This window comes from Rhizopus microsporus (genome assembly GCF_002708625.1).
Source record: "Rhizopus microsporus ATCC 52813 unplaced genomic scaffold scaffold_22, whole genome shotgun sequence".
In the NCBI taxonomy this organism is placed as follows: Eukaryota; Fungi; Mucoromycota; class Mucoromycetes; order Mucorales; family Rhizopodaceae; genus Rhizopus; species Rhizopus microsporus.
In genome coordinates, this window is record NW_019671937.1 from 251257 (window position 1) to 269835 (window position 18579).

The following is an 18579-nucleotide window of genomic DNA, read 5'->3' on the forward strand; positions in this document are numbered from 1 at the left end:
TGACCCCAATCCGACATTTCCTTGTTGCGCATAGCCGTCAGCTGAGAAAAACAATGTCTGAGGGCATTGCTATGTTTCACGTCACATACACACAGTGGTAATTGTTTCAAAACAATATACCACTTCAAGATTATAAAATTGAGCATCCATCTCATGTTTATTACGTCAAACATATCAAACCTGTCAGTCATGATAGTATGCCTTGTTTATTCTTTTTCTTGTCGACTGAACCAAAAAGCCTACATCTTAAAAGGCTAAACCTTCGGCAATCCTTTCTGAAAAATTACATCCATAGGGCTAGTGACTACTGGTGGTTGAGTTTTGCTTGTATGGGCGCCTAGAGTTGTCATATCTACAAGAGAAGGCTACACCGATGTTGTGCTGGCCACAGTAGCCTGACTGCCATAACTTGTTTGACCTTATCTTCTTATATCTTTTAATGCACTTTGTGGATCAGATTTCATCATGAATATAGATATAATCCTCTTTTAGACCATTTCTATTTGAATGTATTCACTACTTGGGCTTCCGGATCTGGAAATAGGCCCAGTCTCTTGAAGTATAAACCTCTCTGAGGCCAGCCTTGTTAAAATGTATTAATTATGTAACCTTCTTGTCTGAACGAATAATCCCAAATGTTTCGTGCTTCGTATCCATTCTTGCTGGAAAATGCATTTATTCGTAATGACCACCAAACCTGTTGCAAGTGCTGAAATACAAAATGATGGAGTGTTGCCTTGTGCAATGGCTTCTGTCATCAACCGAAGCGGTTTTCTGCGGAATGCTGCGTATTTCTGAAATATATCTATATATTACTCGTATAATATATCTATTGCACAATTCACGTATCTTGATAACCAAGTCTTGAAGCAAAATCGATGTTACAACTGTATTCATGTTACTAAACAAGAAAATATTCCATCCCCGACCGTGTCACTAATGTCATAGAAACTTCAAATTTTTACTGCCAATCTTTTTTCCCTTTTTTATCCTTCTTATCTCTAAGCTTGATGGGAAGCAATTTTATGGTATTAAAGGAAATAGAAGCAAGGGATAACGAAGAAAGCAGCTTAATATCAGACAGTCAACATTCAACCTATGGATCAACTCAAGGCCAGAGATCGCGATTGTCAGCTCCCTCTCTAAATCAGCTACCCGACGATCCCTACTCTGATCATGGTGGCAGCAGTGAAGAATTTTCTTCTGCAAAATTAGCAAAACGAAAAAAGAAACGTCTTCAGAAGCACCATAAAAATAGACCAAAGCTCGTTAGTAAGCTATCTCATATTGTCAGGAGCGCTGCTCAATCTGAAGAAGAAGATAACACAGATGATGTGATACAGATATCGCCAGATGACCTTATTTTACCTGAACTGGACCAAAAGTACGACAAGAATGGTTTATTCAATTGCACAAATTGTTGACTTACAAATTTCATAGTGCTGCAGAAGTAAGAGAGTACGTTTCGTCTCCGATTAAACCTTCAGATCGCCGTATTTCTAGGAAACACAAAGTAAACTTGAGCACAATTCGTGAAAAGTATAGAGAAGCAAGACTTCATGAAAGGTATTTTTTTTTGTATAAAGGAGAAAAAAGGGGGAATAGTGTTCTCAATTGAAACTTAGAAATGGTACTTTGCCTCACACAAAGTTACAAAGTATAAAGAGATACCTACACTATGACACTCGTATTGCAAATGCAAAGGAGATACTCTTTGGAAACACTAGTATTATTCTCTTTGTAAATTGAATGCTTTGATGATTGATATATCCTATGCCATTTAACATTACCAATTAGGTCTACACAGATTTACTTGTTGATGTATTACTATGTCTTGCATACCTAGTAGAGATGAAAGAGGAAGCTAGTATTACTGCTGAACCTTATTGGCTTTTTAAATGGAGATCCTACGATTTATGGTATTACAATAAGAGTTTCATACGATCCTTATTAATTTTCCAATGATGATAGGTCTCTTTGTATAATTTTAAGCTTATGGAACTTTGCTTCGTTTGTCATGCGTAAGTTATCAAATGATTAAGCATTCCTTTTGCTAAGAATAATGAATAGGCATGATCTTGACAGGAAGGCCATTGAGTGTTTTGTTCAGTTTCAGGTCCTTTATCGAAGCTCTAACTACATTTCCATTTCTCATGTCTGTTTTCATCAAACATGGTCAATTTCTCTATGGTAATTTATGATAAAAATGGAGAATATGAAGCATGTCTATTTATTCCCACCTCCTAGTTCCTTATTTCCTTAGAAGCTGGGTTCTTTTATTAAGAATCAAAAGTGTCATAAAGATAAAAACCAACCTTCTTATGACAGGTACTCTAAAAAAAAACCATATGAATATTATTTCATTAACAAGTATGTTTTAGGAAAACCTGTTGATCCACTCAATTCCAAATTGGTACATCTAGCAGGCACCATCATGGTATTACTCTATAACGGTCTATCAGCTTTTCAATACTGTGAAGTAACATTTGGAAGTAATAACTATTCAATATTGGACTCTCTTTATGTTGTTATGGTAACTCTATCCACTGTTGGCTACGGAGGTAAACGGCATCTTGTAAATGCTTCACTTTATAACATATACATCGCTATTAGACATAACACCGCAAACTGAGGGTAGCAGAGTGGTTATGATGTTACTGATCGTAATATCATTGGCAGTGTTACCCAGCTTGATTGCTGATGCTTTAAATACTCTGCGTAAAAGAAATGGTAAGCAAGTGTATGCTGCAGTACTCCAAATTAACGTTACGGTTAGACTGGGGAGGATATGTCTCTGAGTCATCAAAGCCTTTTATATTGCTTGTTGGTTCATTTCGACCAGAACAAGTTACAGAGATATTGGACGGATTTTTGAATACGGTAAGATAAATTATTTTCGTTCTTTTTGCAACTTTATTCACTTCTTCTTTAAACATGAAGGAAAATACAGAACCACATTTGAATGTTGTATTTTTGGATATAAACCGTCCTAATGAAGAATTAAAGTACCTTGAAAGAAATTCAATGTGGGGACACCGTATTCAATTCATACATGGTTCAGTTTTGGTGAGTGTTGATTAGTACATATGGTTATCATGCTTCTTACAGTTTATGTCCAAAGGATGAGCAAACATTAAAAAGAGTGGTAATTAACATACTTTCTATACAAGCTTTAAGGAAGGGGATTGATTATTTGTTTTTCAGCAAGCAAGATCAGCGTCTGCTATCTTTACACTTTCAGGTATATTGAATACATGATCACACATATTTGAAACTAATCATCAACTTGCTCAATAGACCAGCATGCTCCAGATCCTCAAAAGGAGGATGAACGCAATACGGTTAGACTGTGGTCACTCTACTGTCATACAGTAGTTCATAATGTGGACATTTATACCTATAACCTTTCGCCATCCACAGCCATTTACCAAAAAATGGCTAAAGAAATCATTTGTGTTAGAGAATTTAAGCAGTATCTACTAGCTATGAATTGCCGCTGCCGTGGTGCGTCGACTTTACTTACTAATTTACTACATCAGAGACGTCCAATGGATCATTACGATGAATCTTGGCAGGCACAATATGGTAAGTGCATTTATATAGCCCTTAACAGACTGCTTATATATAATTGGTAAAACAGATGATGGGTCATGTAATGAAATCTATATGGATCGACCTCCTTTAGCACTGGTTGGTCTCTCATTCAAGGAAGCAGCATGGGTAAGCAAAATAACAATCATTTTCTTTTATAATGATTGACTCGCTTTACTGTAGGTGGTGTATACTGAATGCCAAGTCATCTTGTTTGGTATAAAGACATACCTAGACAGCCCAGATCATCGAGAGATGCTCTTAAATCCTGAAAATAACTATATCATTAAATCAGACGATCTGTGTGTTTACATGTGTGAAAGTCCCAGAGAGGTCGAAGATATAAACGCACTGGTAGGTTACTTGTATTTAAACGTCAAATTGAAACATCAACGCATCTGTAGCATATAAACTATGTAAGAGAAAAGATTGCCAAAATGACAACAACGAGAAGAACAGACAGCAACAAACGAAACCCCTCTTCTGAAACTGTTATGCATATTCCCTCCTCTGGTGCGTCCATCAAAAATGAGCCCAAAGCTAGTTTACCTCCAGCGAGTGAATCTGCTCCAACCACACCTGGCACGGTCAATGAAGAAGCTACCATGACCATGTCGCATATTTCACGTCCAGGCTCGCCTACAATGCAGGGAAATTCTCGGACCCTTCATCATGTACCTTCTATCGAGTCAAACCGGACAATAAGCCCTATACGACAAAGCTTCCAACTGTCGAAGCTACCAACACCTCGTATGGCTCTCTTGACAGGAAGCAGAAGACTTGTAAGTCGCTTAGGACAGCTACCTACTCTGGAACATCCTGATACAGACATTGAAGCTTCGCCTGTGTGTTACTTGCTTGATAAACCAGCTACTTTACGTGAACTGACTATTGAATCGGCTGAGCATTTGGCTGGCCATATTGTAGTTTGTATGCATCACAAGGTATCCAACATATTCAAGTTTATCTTCAACCTAAGGTATGTCATCAAGTCAATGTATATATATATATATTTATAGTATTAACTTTTGTTTAAGGTCACCACAATTGAAGCCAAATGAACTTCAGGATATTGTCTTTTTGTGCACTTCTTTGCCTACACCAAAAACATTTGAATCTCTCTGTCGGTTTCCTAAGGTCTTTTTCATGGTGGTAAGCTGATTTCAATACGCACACTAATAAATTCTAATCTATCTATTGTCAGGGTGACTGCCAACATCCCGAAGATTTGATCAAAGCCGGTGTTAAACGAGCAAAGCAAGTTGTTGTAATGAGGTAAGTTTATTTTATGGATGATGAAAAAGTCTTTTTTTTTTTTCAACATTTACCATGATATTCTAGTGAAAGAGAATGCTTGGATCAACATCAAAGAACTTCAGATAGTCCAGCAATGTAAGTATTGTAGCACTATTTTAAACATGGACATTTAATCTCAACCTCAACAGTATGACGAGCCATCTTCTTGATCTCTTACTGCAAGATCGACCCTATGATTCTTCACGCATTGTAAACCTTGGTAAAAAGAATACATATAATCACAAAAAGGGAATCCTGATTTTTCTTTGATAGTTGAAAAATCCAATATTCGGTTCATGCACTTGCTACAAGGGAAAGACGTTGCTGAGGAAATCGATGTGTTTTACACACCAGCATATGCTGCTGGAAATGTCGTGGTTGATAGTTTATTAAGTAACGTATTGCTCAGTCAAACGTACTATAAGCCAGATATTGTGTCTGTCATTAAAGCTCTATGTGGTATGCCTGGACCGCTTTATGACAAAGACACTGCTCATATGCTCATGTGTGGAACAAAATTTCATTCTCATCTTTTCAAAAGCTCTAGACACCTTATGCTCGTCGTCCTGCCACCTTTATTCATTGGTAAACCGTTTTCGGCGTTGTTTGAAAGTCTGATATTAGATCATGAAGTAGTAGCACTTGGTCTCTTGCGTGCACCTGATGAAAATATGGGAAATGAGCTTTCATTTGTTTATACGAACCCTGTTCCTTCATTGATCTTGAAAAGAACAGACAAAATTTACGTACTGGCATCACCTGGTTGGTCTTATTTTTCTTAATAAACTTGTATTACGTAAGTACACTTGTCGGCTCCATCAACAAAGACCACTTGGCTTACCTGTAATTATAATAAATTCGCATTTCTCGAAATACACTCTTTCCGGAAAGTAAATTCACCCAATGATGGAAATGAATTTAGGTTCTATGGAACTTGGACCGCACTTGTCGTAATTGCACGTACTCGTCAAATGGATATAATTCGCGGATGGACAGATCGTTGAATCCTCATTGTCGCAGATCGCCATACCATTCAATAAACGATCGTCGGATAAAGATGATAGTATCTTTGCTGACACTGAACTCATTTGTGCCGGATGGACCAACAGCTGGAGGCTGATTTTTGTCAATTCGGATGAATGATGAAATGAGGACATCCATGATTTTCGTGCCAAGTTCAGATTTGAGACTGTTATCTTTTTCGACAATGAACAGTTCCACATTTGGGTATTTCGTAGTTGGATGCGGTAAGGTTATGTTTAAGGATTGATAGCGCTTGATCTTAGTTTGTTCATGATGAGCATCCAATGTGGGATATCGACTGTACATTTCTGCACAATTCGCAAGCAGACCTTCGCGCCTATTGGCAAGAATCAGTCTCTCCATTGCACGAGCACAAAATACATGCATCCATGGACGTCGTATCCAGTCAATGTTCAATATGGTGACGATATTTTTATCCATTTCCGTATAATCTGTTGCAGAGATACATGTCAGATGGCTATTAGCGATCAGATGGGATAAAATGGATGCAGCAGGTCGTTAGTCGTCTGCATCCAACATTTGGAAATGACTGCGCTTCATCGGTGTGATTGCTTTGAACGCTGGAGTCTGGTAACCAAGTTGTGAAGCCAAGAGGCTAGAAATGTTTGCGGGATGATCAGGCATTTTGTGTTCCCTATTGTTTTTATCAAAGGTCGCCATTGGGTGCAAATCGGCGAGTTCTGCAATCAGCAATTTCTTCTACTTTTCGTTATCCGGTAGATCCATTGCACCCATTGCGGAAAGCGTCGCGTCTGAATATATTCGTGTTTCATTGTCGCTCGTGTTTTGGGAACTGTGGCCATTACTGGTGCGCCTTTCTTTGAGCACGCCATACTACATTTCAAATTAACATGGAAAGCAGATTCGTCAAGAAAGACACAGTTTATCGTAGAAACCAAGTCTATTTTTTCCCATTTACGAACCCAATCCAAGCGCTCTTGAATCTTTTCTTCACTATTCCGGTCTATGGGTTGAAGACGAGCTTTCTTATGAGATAGACTGCAATGTTGTTTTACAAAATCGAACAAGGTAGTTTTAAATACTTTCAATTCGGTAAACATTTGCTTTAACTTCATCACTACTTCGTCTAGGACGATGGAAGGATTCTCATCAATGCACTCGAGGATAGCGCTTTTGTGTTCGTCATGGAGAATATGTGGACGACCAGTCTTTCATCGTTTCTCAAAGATTCTGTCAGGATTTTTCTCGTATTGTGCAGCCCATTTTTGTGCTGTACAAACATGAATCCTAAGTTGTTTTGCAGCAGTGGCCGCACTCAAACAACAATTTGAAGAGTCTTACTTTGTCCTGATCAGAATTGCGTGTATAATTTTGCTTCACTGAAATTTCCTTCAAAATGACATTACCGTTAGGCTTTGCTTTCTTTTCTACCTGTATTGCATCTATCCTTTTCTTGCTCTCCAGAGGCAGTTAAGCTAAATACTGTGTATGAGAACTCAACGTTTCAAGACGAAACTGCTCCTCATCAATATAATCCATTGGTTCAGGTCTGCTATACTCGTCGACGACAGACCCTTCCCCAATTTTAAACAAGAATTGAATGTTCATTATCTGTGATTAGTGATGTAATTGTGAAAAAGAAATAAAACACAGACAAACACTAGGCGTACTCTTTTACATTCAAAGATGCTAAGACTTGTCCTACAAAACAATCTTGGCAACAGGACATATGATTTGTCAGTCAAGACGAATTTATATTTCGCACAACACGAAGTTTGTTCCTGTCATCAGGCGAATTCATTTTCCGTACAACCTGAATTCGTTTTCGTCATTGGATGAATTTACTTTCCGGAAAGAGTGTATGTGTCATTCGTTCCTGCTGATGGAACCGTCACTTAGATTAGATATCTTTATAAAGTCTCGCTGCGCTTCTTTTATATATACCTTTACTGAATGATGCTGCATAGACTCTTGGTAAAACATCCTATACTACCAAGTATAGACCTATACTAACACATTCTGTCCCAGAATCCTCGAAACGTTTGCTGTTACATATTAGCCAATAAGTCAAACACAGTACGAAAATCATACTCTTCTCTTTCAGTTGCATATGATCATTCAACTAATCCAGCAACAACAGTGAATGACACTCTAGTTGATACGTTCAGTCGACGTCATAATTACCTTCGCATCTCCTTGACCGAAAAATGCAATTTACGTTGTAAGTAAAATCAACTCTACATATTGATGCATAAATAACATTTTAAAAAAGGTACTTACTGCATGCCAGAAGAAGGAGTTCAATTAACGCCCAACGCACAACTTCTTACAAAAGAAGAGATACTACACTTGGCCAGTTTATTTGTGGAGCAAGGAGTCACCAAGATCCGACTAACAGGTGGTGAGCCTACGGTTCGATCAGATATTGTAGAATTAGTACAGGGAATCGGGAAACTTAAAACGAGAGGCCTTGAAAGTTTAGCAATGACATCCAACGGTATTGCTTTAAAACGAAAATTGCCTTCCCTTTATGAGGCCGGTCTGGATACCATCAACCTCAGCCTTGACACTCTAGACCCTCACCTATTTGAGATCATGACGAGAAGGAGGGGGTTTGATAAAGTCATTGGCTCAATTGATGAAGCTATTCGCTTGGGAATACCACATGTAAAGATAAATACGGTTGTCATGCGTGGTATCAATGATCAAGAAGTGCCGGATTTCGTTAGTTATACAAAGGATCGTCCGATCAATGTGAGATTTATAGAATACATGCCATTCGATGGTAACAGATGGAACAAGAACAAACTGGTGCCTTATACTGAATTAAAAGGCAACATTGAGTCTAAATTTGGAAGATTGGTTAAAGTGAGGGATAGTCCTAATGACACAACAAAGGTAATATCTTTGACTCCTTTTGGTTGACTTTTGCTAAAAGGAAAAGAATAGCATTATCAGCTTCCTGGTTACAAAGGACGCATTGGCTTCATCACATCCATGACAGATCATTTTTGCAGTACTTGTAATAGACTACGAATCACGGCTGATGGAAGTATTAAAGTGTGCTTGTTTGGCAACACAGAGGTGTCATTACGTGATCTGATGCGAGAAGGCAAAGCTGATGAAGAGCTGGTTCAAGTTATTAGTACAGCTGTAAAAAAGAAGAAAAGGCAACATGCAGGTATGTTCGAATTGGCCTCAAGAAAAAATAGACCCATGATCCTTATTGGTGGATAATGTGTCATTACAGCTGAGGCCAACTTTAAGCACAGTGTAGATAACCTGCAAATATATTTATATAAACAATAATATTCTCATTGCTGTAATGATACAATTGTCCCTCGTTCTTTGATGAAAGCAAACAATTAATAAGTAAAGATAGACAATAGTAGCAAATACCGCTTCAACCATTTGATGCCTTTTCATTCTCTACCTCCCATAACGCATTCAGGATTCCTTGCAAGCAATCAACGATTGTATTCCTCAAAGAGTGACAGCGACCCTCGTCTGACTCACACAGATCCAGAAACAGGAGAGGCACGTATGGTGTCAGTAACAGATAAGGTGCCTACAAAAAGAGAAGCAAAAGCCATTGGAAGAATTATGTTACCAGAGCATGCCTATGAGCTACTAAAGAAGAATGACGCACATTCACCAAAGGGAGATGTGCTAACTGTAGCAAAAATAGCCGGTATTCAAGCAGCTAAATCTACTTCTAACCTTATTCCTCTGTGCCACCCTCTGCTTTTGGGATTAATCGACGTGCGTCTTTGGTTAGATGACCATAGAAAGAGTGTTGAATGTGAATCTATCGTTCAAACATCAGGCAAGACTGGTGTTGAGATGGAAGCTCTGACGGCGACAAGTGTTGCGCTCTTGACTGTGTATGATATGTGTAAGGCAGCAACAAAGGAAATGAGAATTGAAAATATAAGAGTGGTTGAAAAAACAGGTGGCAAAAGCGGCCCGTGGAAGACGTCGATTAAAGAAAGTGCTTAATAAAGTATTTATCTCTCAATTGCTTCCAACACCCACTGCTTTTTTGTTTTGGAATTTTGGAATTTCCTCTAATAACTTTTCGATCTTCTGTACTTTTCTTTTAGCATTTTTGTTAATTTGAGCTTTGTATTCTCAACATCAATATCCAATCTATCATCAGTGGCACTAACATTGGTAGTAGTACTGGTATCCAGTCCATCATCGGATATAACTGTTGTGGCACTAGGATCAGTAGTAGTATTGACACTGGTATTGACATTAGTGGTAGTATTGGTACGGTTAAACAATCTTTTTATTAAACCCAAATGGGCACGCAGTATTTTTTTTTTTATACTGTAATTGCCCGGGCAAGTTCAACAAGGTGGGGTGTATAACGTGGTGAGGATGGGAAGGTACTGATGGTGGAGGGGGAAAGCATACAATCTAATGGGAGTGGATAGAGTGAGATAAACTAATCGCTATAACTGGCAGGCTAAGACTTGGTGGTGTTAGGGCTCATGCTTATTTCAACCTGTGCGGGTACCGCAATTGTCAGTCGTTCCTACGACAATCATTGCTGACTCCACTCCGACTTCGGATGTGGTTCTGTTTTCGGTAACTTCACCAAAAATCTTGTTGGCCATTTCTCATCCTCGCTTGTGTTGATCATGCGGCTTGTAATAGCAATTCTCGAAAGGACCTGGCTTGAGGCTCAAGTTTGCGTGCATCTTTGCCTAATCGATCCCTGATCCTATTGTAACAGCCTTGGTACTTGAAGCCGGCCGAATCAAGTGGACGGTGAACCTATCTGTGCCTATGCCGGCTTCCTCCATAGCCTCTTTCAGCCAGGGAGCAATTGTAGCTGGCTTAACCGACTGCCATGTATTTGTATTGTCTTGTGCCACAGTAGCCAAGAACAGTGTGTGGTCTTGTGATAGATGATTTCGGTGATCTTTGCGGATGGCACTGTAAACCAAGAGGAATACATCAACATTTTGGCTGAACGACTTCTTCCTTAGTTTATAAATCTGGCAAAAGAGGAAGACAAAGCCTTTATTTTCCAAGAAGACGGCGCTAGCTACCATACTGGCATCTACGCGAGGTGGTGGAAATAAACACATGCAATTCGAGGCTTTGACTACTGGTCCGCTCAAAATCCCGACTTAAATTCGATGGAGTATGTTTGGTGGGTCCTAGAGAATGGATTGAGGGAAGTAGGGGCTTCCATTAAAAGTGTGTAAGATTTGAGGGCTGCACTTGAAGTAGAATGGAAGAGAGTAGGCATAGAACTTGCTGGGCGTTTGGCAGAGAGTATGCGAGAACGATATCAGGCAGTAATAGATACTCGAGGTAGACACACAAAATATTAATATACATTTTTTTTAAATCTTTATAAAATAAGCATACGCGTCTCCTTATAATTTAAGTTTCATAGGCTTTTATAAAGTATTCACCAAGCTATTGTATATTGAATTAGAGATATATTTTCATGTAAAAAAATCGCGAAACATTTTGTCTGTGACTGTATTGGAAAGAGTAATTGAACTGAGTTATTGAACTTGTTTTGTTGTTTGTAGTGTGTCCGGGATATTTGCTAAAGATTCAAACGTTCAACTGCTTGCAGTATGCTATAATCACAACGTTATATGGCTGCTGATGGAGGAATTAGCTAAAAGTATACCAGCAACAAAATTTTTGTCAAGGGAAATACGATTAAATGCCATATGGGATGAATTAAAACGCTTATCAAAAGATAACAAAAACCTTACCAAAGCCTTTTTGTTTCATTCTATACTTACCTTGTGACGATCAATATTAACAAAGAAGATGTGGATATTCCTGTATTTATAAGCAAGGCTGCGAATGATAGGCTTTGTAATTTTGCAATCAATATAGAAAGGGTCATTAAAGTAAACTACGGCTTTCTCGTTGTTTTTGAGTATTTCACTGAGGCCACCAAGGCTCTCAGGTTGGTAAATATTTGCAGTTTCTGTAGGCCTGGCCAGCTTTTATGTTTTGTTTAAGGAAGAAAAAAAGCAGACGAGTAATCATGAAGGTTAATACTTGCTGTACCTAATGTAGCATAAGCATTTTTGTTTTCCTTCATGCAGTCAAGTTAACTGGGAACTTACACATCATATTACTTTAATATTATTGAGAATATATACTTATAGCCCAGTGCTTGAGAGCAATGAATTTATAATGATTTATTTCATTGTAAAAGCTTCTTTTTAATTCACCAGAGATTTGTTAATATGGACTGCGTTCATACAAGGATGCACCTAACGTCATTGCTCATTTAATAAACCCTTCTAATCTTGAAGTAGCACATAGTGATATTATTCAAGCTTACTTGTAACTGAGATATCCTCTCAGTAATGAGCATTATTTGGTGTGACCATACAGTAAATTCTAATACCTGCGTCCAATTCCGTAGACACGACCAGCAGTACTACTGTTGATAAAAGCAAAGACAGTAAATGGTATACAGCAATAAAATACATTTTATTTAATCAACTGGTTCCAACACCCAACGTTGGTTTGAAGAGACCTCACCCTCACGTCTATTGTACAAGATGACGGGAACACCATCTTCATCCTCGGCTCCTTGAATGTCCAAGACTAAGTCAGGACGAGCTTCAATATAGATATAGCCCTCCCCATCAATGTTCCATCTTTGGTTCACAGCTTCTTCGTATACTTTTTGAGAGTATTGAATAATTTCAGATTCAGGGTCCATTTGGCCACCACGGATATCCAAAACCTTGGCAGAGTTGACGTTGACAAAGTAACCATTTTCATAACGCCAGAGTTGGTTCAAGTTATCATCATATTTTTGGGTATAAACAATCACGGGGGCGTCATCCTGTATGGGTATATAAGTAAAAAAGAGAGTAGGGTCAAGAAGATCCCATAACTTACCTCAGTAGAAGCGCCTTCAACATCGAGCACGCGTCCATTGAATTGACTCTTGATAAAGAATGTACGTCCTGCTAAGTAGCTCATTGTCAAAAAAAAAAAAGAAAGTTGTAAAGAAAGCTAGAGTGCAGCCCATGCCCTTTTTATAGCTTTCTGTAACATTTTTGCCCAGACATGACTTTAAACGGAAAAGCGGATGAAGATATGGACGGTATTTTCTAGACACTGAACTTTAAATTTTAAGACCTTTCCAGAAAATAATCTCATGTCCACAAAGTTTGTTCGCTTGCTTCAGTTAAAAAGATTCTTTCAAACAGACTTTTTAAAGAATTTACTACTACAATGCAGCTTGTGTATATCTCGCTTTGTTCAAGCTTTTTTATTTTTTAATACACGTCAGTAATCACTATTACCTCACTCCCTCGGAAGAATTTGCCGCTCAGTTGTAGCAAACAAACACAGCTTCAAAACGGGAACACGAGTTGACTTTTGTATTTATACATTCGCATGTTTAAGATATGGATAAACTTCTTTATACTAAAAACGCGTTTTTTTCTTTAAAAAAATAAAAAGAGAAGAACCTTTTGAACATATTAATTATAGATAAATACGCGGAATACAGCAAAGAGGCACTGTGGCGCTGAGTATTTCTTATTTCAGACTAGGTTATGATCAATTACTACATTTTGTATATAAATTACTCTCATTTGTGGCACTGTTGAAATTCAGCTGTTAGTTTGAGAAAAAGAGGAAATGCATCCATGTGCTTTTCTACTTTCCCCTTAATCACTATATAGGAACCTTGCATTATCAAAAACAGAGTTAAACGTAACTAGATAATAGAAAAAAGTTCCTATATTCAAACTGACGTCTAAGGATTACTTACCAAATATGGTAGTGGTGTCCCATAAGAATACTAATTTCAGAATGTAGGAAAAAGAAGAGTACAGAAAGTACTGGAGTCACTAGGGTTAATTCCTAAAAAGAAGATAGATAAAAATCTTCCTCCAAATGAAGGTCAAACAGTTAATATAAGTTAAAATAAATACGTGTTTAATCCTTAGATCGAAGTTTAGGGTTTACATTTGCATGAGAGCTCATGGGGCGCCACTACCAAATGTAGTAAGTAATTTTGTGACTCTTATGGGACGCTACCATATTTGGTAATTAATCCTTAGACGTCAGTCAGAATATGTGAGTATGGTGTCCCATAAGAAAACTGCTTTCAACTATCTAAAATAAGCTTATATTACTTTTCAGTAATTATTTCCCTCGCTTATATATGCTCAAAGGTATTGATATTAAAGAGTATACTCGAATAAAGGTTTCTATAAGAGATATTATTACCAAAGATAGCAATAATCACTATTATTCAAATTCCGAAGAGTCGGGAGTGTGGTGTCCCCTAAGAAAACCGTTTAAAAAATGGCCAACACTTTTTCTGGGCCACTGTGCTGTTGATTTTGGCATCTCAACTATGTCGTCAAGAGAATACCTTGTTTTCCTAAGATAATATACATCTCAGTATTTTCTTTTCCTTCACATACTCGCTAAGGATCGCGTTCTTTTGTTGACACGTTTTCAGCTGAAATGGATGCTTTATAAAATAGAGCTTGGCGTGACTGTACCTCCTGCTTTGGCTGCTTCAAAAAATTTTTGGAAACTGTGGCTTATGTGCGCTCAGTAATATTTTATAGAAAAAATAGCCTTTTTTTCATTCTCTAGTTTGCGTACTAACTTTTGGCAAGTTTATCTTACAAAGAACAATAATAGCAATAAATAGGTATACAGGCATACACAACTAATTCACGTATTTAAGGACAAAGGTTGTGACCGTTAATCCTTATCGTTTTTTAAAAAATTCAAACACATCTCAAAGCACGAGGGTATAAGGGGATGCCTCTCGTATTTTTCTTTTTTCTTTTTTATAAAACTACGGGCATGAGCAGAGTCGTGGTATTTGCGAATCTTTGACAATGGGCGGTACCGCGCTACTCATTCCCTCGATTGAACCACTGCTTTGCATCTTTGTATGCGGGCAAGTGCATTGGCTATAGTTATCTTTTTAGCTTTTCACCCTAATTAGACGCTAATCCAACTGCACAGATATGTTTATATATAACCATTTAATGAAAAAGAAAAAAAAAAATCACATTCACCTGGTAGTGGCACGAGTATTAATGACCTGAGCATGATGACCGAGAGATAGGCTTGACCAAACCATGAGACTCAAACCTACAGATAGAGCAATACAAGCCAAAAAGCCACTCAGTTCAGATGGTTCACCGAGACAAACTGAGAAATAGGACCATTAGATAATATATGGCGTATTTACTCTATCTACAAGCAAAACCTGTGCTATGTACATATAAAACCATTCGTGATATAAGCCAGAATTACCTTACATATTTCAATATTAAACTACGTGATATTAAGCTCACAATACTGATTCATAACACCTATAATTTATTGTATTCGACAACATTCCTTTAATCAAATAGTTATTTTTTTCAGTAATATCACAGGTGTGACAAAAGTAATCAAGTTTTGTGTATGATCCATACCGACGGTATTGACGTCTGTGTCCTCAAGCAGAACCAAGTAACATCTAAGGATGGCACGAGGAGCGTTGGTGCAGATCCTCTCTTGAGAATGACGGCGATTACACCAACATATATAAACAAAAACAAAAGAACTTTAGAAGGCAACTGGCAAATGTATATTATAGATCCTAGTCGAAGAGATATGCTGTATTGTATGCATGAAAAATGCGAAAAGAAAACAATAGAGATCTGTATTGATACACAATTAACAAGTGCAGCAAAGAAACGATGTCAAGGAAGTTCAGAAAGGTGAGAAAAAATATGAAGCCTGAACTTGTTAAACGACGGGAAACATACTCGTCAAAATATCCAGCTTCAACAGTAGACATTGATAAGTATTCCATGTACTTAAAACCAAGGTTTGAAGCTCATGGCCCCCTTTCCAAGTACAAGATATCACACTCCCGACTATCGAAGTTTTGAATAATAGTGGCTATTACTATCTTTGGTAATAATATTTTCTTATAGAAATTTTTTACTTGAATGTACTCTTTAATATCAATGCCTTTACGCATATATAAACATAAGTAATCGTGACTAAGAGATGGTATAAATTTATCTTAGGCAGTTAAAAACAAATTTCTTGAGGGACACCACATTCACATATCCAAAACTGATGTCTAAGCATTACTATAAAAATACTAGCTACTTTGCTGTTTGAGAGTTAAATACAAAATATTTATTACAACCTATGGTAGTTGTTCCTTAAGCCTTCATGCAAGTGTAAACGTTAAACTTCAATCCAAAGAATAAACAAGTGTTTATTTTAATCTATATTAATTATTTGAACCTCATTTGGAGAAAGATTTTTATCTATCTTCTTTTTGGTAATCAATCCTAGTGATTCTAGTGTTTTTTGTACTCTTCTTCTTTTCCTTGCATTCTAAAATATACTATTGGGGGTTGCTATGTGAATGGCTTAGCATTACAGCTCCCCAATGTATATCAATAATATTTTGTAGGTAAATTGGAGCAGGTTATACAGAGAGATTCTTCGATAAATTAACTGGCAAAAAACTCATTGGTACAAGCAGTCCATCCTGATTGCTTGCTTTTTTCTTTTTGCTGCAGATCGTTGAAGCCTCTTCCTAACTTTTCTATATAATCATTGATCTCTTCAAACGACATCTGAAGAGGCTGTACAGCAAACATCCCTTTTTTCAGAGCACTATGGTCACTGTCGGCTCTTTGAGTTGTGGTGCAGCGCATACGCTGGAGCTTTGAAGTGTAAATCGCTGCCCATTTTTCTAAATGAAGCTTCCACTCGATTTCATAGTAATTTTTGAGCTTGATTCGTTCGACTTCATTCACAAACAAATCCTTATTCTGTTTCCATTTTTCAAAAATTCTGCAAAGCTTGGCTTATTCATAATGTTTTTTACGCAGCCTTTGAATTGTTCTTAAATAAAGATGCAGTGCAATTCTTATCAAGGTTGTTCAAGAGATGCCATGTGCAGAGAATTTTTTTGTTCAATGGGAATAAACAATCCAACTGATTCATAAAAACAGTGTACCTGTCGGTATGACTATAGTTTCTTTTGGTACTTCTCCAAGCACGTTGTCTAATGTCTTCAAGGACCAGGAATAGGCCTCTTCTCTTTCGTTTGCTACCCAAGCAAACGTGATCGGGAAAGTCTTCAGAGTTTGTCTACCAAGACTGCTTACACCATAAACACAGATTAATGGCATCTTCAAGCTGTTTGTGCCATAAGCTACATCAATAATGTACGCCTCATGAAAGCGGGTAGCTCTTTCGTGATCCGTAGTTGCATGGTGACAAGCGGATTTTTGTTGTATCTCGACTGTTTGTTGCTATAAAAGGAGAGCTTGTTCTTCCATTAAAGACATGCGACAACTTACAGATTCCATCCTGAAGAAAATAGTCTTTGAATTCTTTAACAGCTTCTTTCATTTGTTGCTCTGTTTCAGCTATCAAAACAATTTTTTGGATGTCGAGTTTGATCAGTTTTTTCTTTTTTTATCACTTCTTGCATGAGATTACGTTCAAATTTTTTTTTTTTTTTTTGCAGATGAACATAGCATAGAATGTTCAAAGAACAAGGAAAGACGGACACTATTGCAGATCCAAGTGCCTTGTCGTTATCAGTTACAAGCACCGAAGGAAGAGGTGTTTGCTGATCAAGTGATGCTGGCCACACTGTCTCTTTTAAGCAATTGAGGGCCCATGCATAGTTATATGTTTGCTCTTCAATAACCCAAGCTCCTACAATCTCGAGAGTGGCCAAAGAATCAAGGTTACGAGACACCACACTGCTTGCACCAACTATGTTTATGAATGCTTGCTTGTGGGCATTCGACTTGTACGTTGCATCAATGATTAAGCTCTCAGGCATGCGTTTAGCTTTCAGAATAGTTTCCTCATGGCAGGAAAAATCATGTCTAGTTCATTATTGGCATTGATGGTGTAATGAGCTATATAGTTCCTCTCTTGCAAGCAACAATATAATCAACATTTTCTTACCTTTTTCAGAGGTGTAGAAGTGATAATGCATGTTCTCAAGACCTTTTTTGTAATGTTATCGAACTTTTCGGACTGAAGGTAATTGAGGGCTTGTTGAGGATTATGTCCAAGCTGAAAGTGGTATCTGATCTTTGTCTTTACAACTTTAGGTTGTATTCTATATTCGCAAGAAGCTGCGGAGCTAACTACGTTTAAGCACTGAATAATAGCGTGGATACTACGCTATCACTTTCTCAATTTTCCGAGGCAGTTGAGCTAAATATTACGTATGAGAACTCAATGTTTGACGACGAAAACTGCTCCTTATCAGCAATATAATCCATTGATTCCGGTCTACCGTACTCGTCCATGACAGAACCTTTCTCATTTCCATACAAGGATTGAATGTTCATTATCACGTGGTTTCAAGTGTAAATGTAGAAAAAAATAAGACTAGCACTTGGTGTGCTCTTATATACTCATAGATACCAAGGCTTGTACACAGTGTTTTTCAGAAAACAATGTCGCATTTTATGGAATTCTATAATACAGCTTTACATGAATGCGACAAGTTAGGGCGAAATTTACATTTCGTACAACATACATTTTGTTCTCGCCATTGAGTGCATTTACTGTTCACCAAAAGGCGAATTTACTTTCTGGAAAGAGTGTATTAGTGGTAACAATCTCTAGTCTAAATCCATCATTACATATTTTGGCTCGGTA

General features: G+C 37.6%; 6 protein-coding genes across 6 annotated transcripts; 3 read left to right on the forward strand and 3 right to left on the reverse strand.

Moving 5' to 3' along the window:
* The first annotated feature begins 959 nt into the window (after window positions 1-959).
* RHIMIDRAFT_268417 (uncharacterized protein) lies at window positions 960-5783 on the forward strand. The gene is made up of 22 exons (XM_023612067.1): window positions 960-1384; window positions 1441-1566; window positions 1626-1740; window positions 1798-1919; window positions 1972-2021; window positions 2071-2190; window positions 2248-2328; window positions 2382-2561; window positions 2614-2730; window positions 2777-2880; window positions 2941-3066; window positions 3122-3145; window positions 3205-3241; window positions 3298-3585; window positions 3641-3720; window positions 3775-3945; window positions 3996-4570; window positions 4629-4743; window positions 4796-4866; window positions 4933-4983; window positions 5037-5107; window positions 5161-5783. Exons 1-22 carry the CDS (start codon window positions 1011-1013, stop codon window positions 5667-5669), a joined length of 3507 nt encoding a protein of 1168 aa, XP_023462401.1. The 5' UTR covers window positions 960-1010; the 3' UTR covers window positions 5670-5783.
* Window positions 5784-5895: 112 nt separating this feature from the next.
* On the reverse strand, window positions 5896-6351 carry RHIMIDRAFT_247616 (uncharacterized protein; the record flags this gene model as incomplete). Its single annotated transcript, XM_023610425.1, has 1 exon — window positions 5896-6351. One exon carries the CDS (start codon window positions 6349-6351, stop codon window positions 5896-5898), a length of 456 nt encoding a protein of 151 aa, XP_023462402.1.
* Window positions 6352-7731: 1380 nt separating this feature from the next.
* Window positions 7732-9959, forward strand: RHIMIDRAFT_268435 (molybdenum cofactor biosynthesis protein 1 B). Its single transcript, XM_023612068.1, has 5 exons — window positions 7732-7866; window positions 7921-8113; window positions 8165-8790; window positions 8842-9073; window positions 9275-9959. Exons 3-5 carry the CDS (start codon window positions 8176-8178, stop codon window positions 9889-9891), a joined length of 1464 nt encoding a protein of 487 aa, XP_023462403.1. The 5' UTR covers window positions 7732-7866; window positions 7921-8113; window positions 8165-8175; the 3' UTR covers window positions 9892-9959.
* A 2420-nt stretch (window positions 9960-12379) lies between these two features.
* RHIMIDRAFT_241461 (ricin B-like lectin) lies at window positions 12380-12876 on the reverse strand (the record flags this gene model as incomplete). The annotated part of the gene is made up of 2 exons (XM_023609585.1): window positions 12380-12736; window positions 12793-12876. The coding sequence occupies 2 exons, from the start codon at window positions 12874-12876 to the stop codon at window positions 12380-12382; spliced, it is 441 nt and encodes a 146-aa protein (XP_023462404.1).
* A 2514-nt stretch (window positions 12877-15390) lies between these two features.
* RHIMIDRAFT_268441 (uncharacterized protein) lies at window positions 15391-15826 on the forward strand. The gene has a single exon (XM_023612069.1). It carries the CDS (start codon window positions 15621-15623, stop codon window positions 15813-15815), a length of 195 nt encoding a protein of 64 aa, XP_023462405.1. The 5' UTR covers window positions 15391-15620; the 3' UTR covers window positions 15816-15826.
* Window positions 15827-16394: 568 nt separating this feature from the next.
* On the reverse strand, window positions 16395-18422 carry RHIMIDRAFT_295015 (uncharacterized protein; the record flags this gene model as incomplete). The annotated part of the gene is made up of 5 exons (XM_023614143.1): window positions 18141-18422; window positions 17875-18072; window positions 17504-17770; window positions 16907-17204; window positions 16395-16753 (listed from the first exon to the last, which is right to left on the reverse strand). The coding sequence occupies exons 1-5, from the start codon at window positions 18264-18266 to the stop codon at window positions 16395-16397; spliced, it is 1248 nt and encodes a 415-aa protein (XP_023462406.1). The 5' UTR covers window positions 18267-18422.
* Window positions 18423-18579: the final 157 nt, after the last annotated feature.

Coding starts and splice junctions, on each gene's coding strand:
- RHIMIDRAFT_268417 (XM_023612067.1), top strand. CDS start 1,011: ATGGGAAGCAATTTTATGGTATTAAAGGAAATAGAAGCAAGGGATAAC. Junction 2,881..2,940: donor TGGACGGATTTTTGAATACG/GTAAGATAAATT, acceptor TTAAACATGAAG/GAAAATACAGAACCACATTT. Junction 3,946..3,995: donor TCGAAGATATAAACGCACTG/GTAGGTTACTTG, acceptor ACGCATCTGTAG/CATATAAACTATGTAAGAGA.
- RHIMIDRAFT_268441 (XM_023612069.1), top strand. CDS start 15,621: ATGTCAAGGAAGTTCAGAAAGGTGAGAAAAAATATGAAGCCTGAACTT.
- RHIMIDRAFT_268435 (XM_023612068.1), top strand. CDS start 8,176: ATGCCAGAAGAAGGAGTTCAATTAACGCCCAACGCACAACTTCTTACA. Junction 8,791..8,841: donor GTCCTAATGACACAACAAAG/GTAATATCTTTG, acceptor GGAAAAGAATAG/CATTATCAGCTTCCTGGTTA. Junction 9,074..9,274: donor GAAGAAAAGGCAACATGCAG/GTATGTTCGAAT, acceptor AAGTAAAGATAG/ACAATAGTAGCAAATACCGC.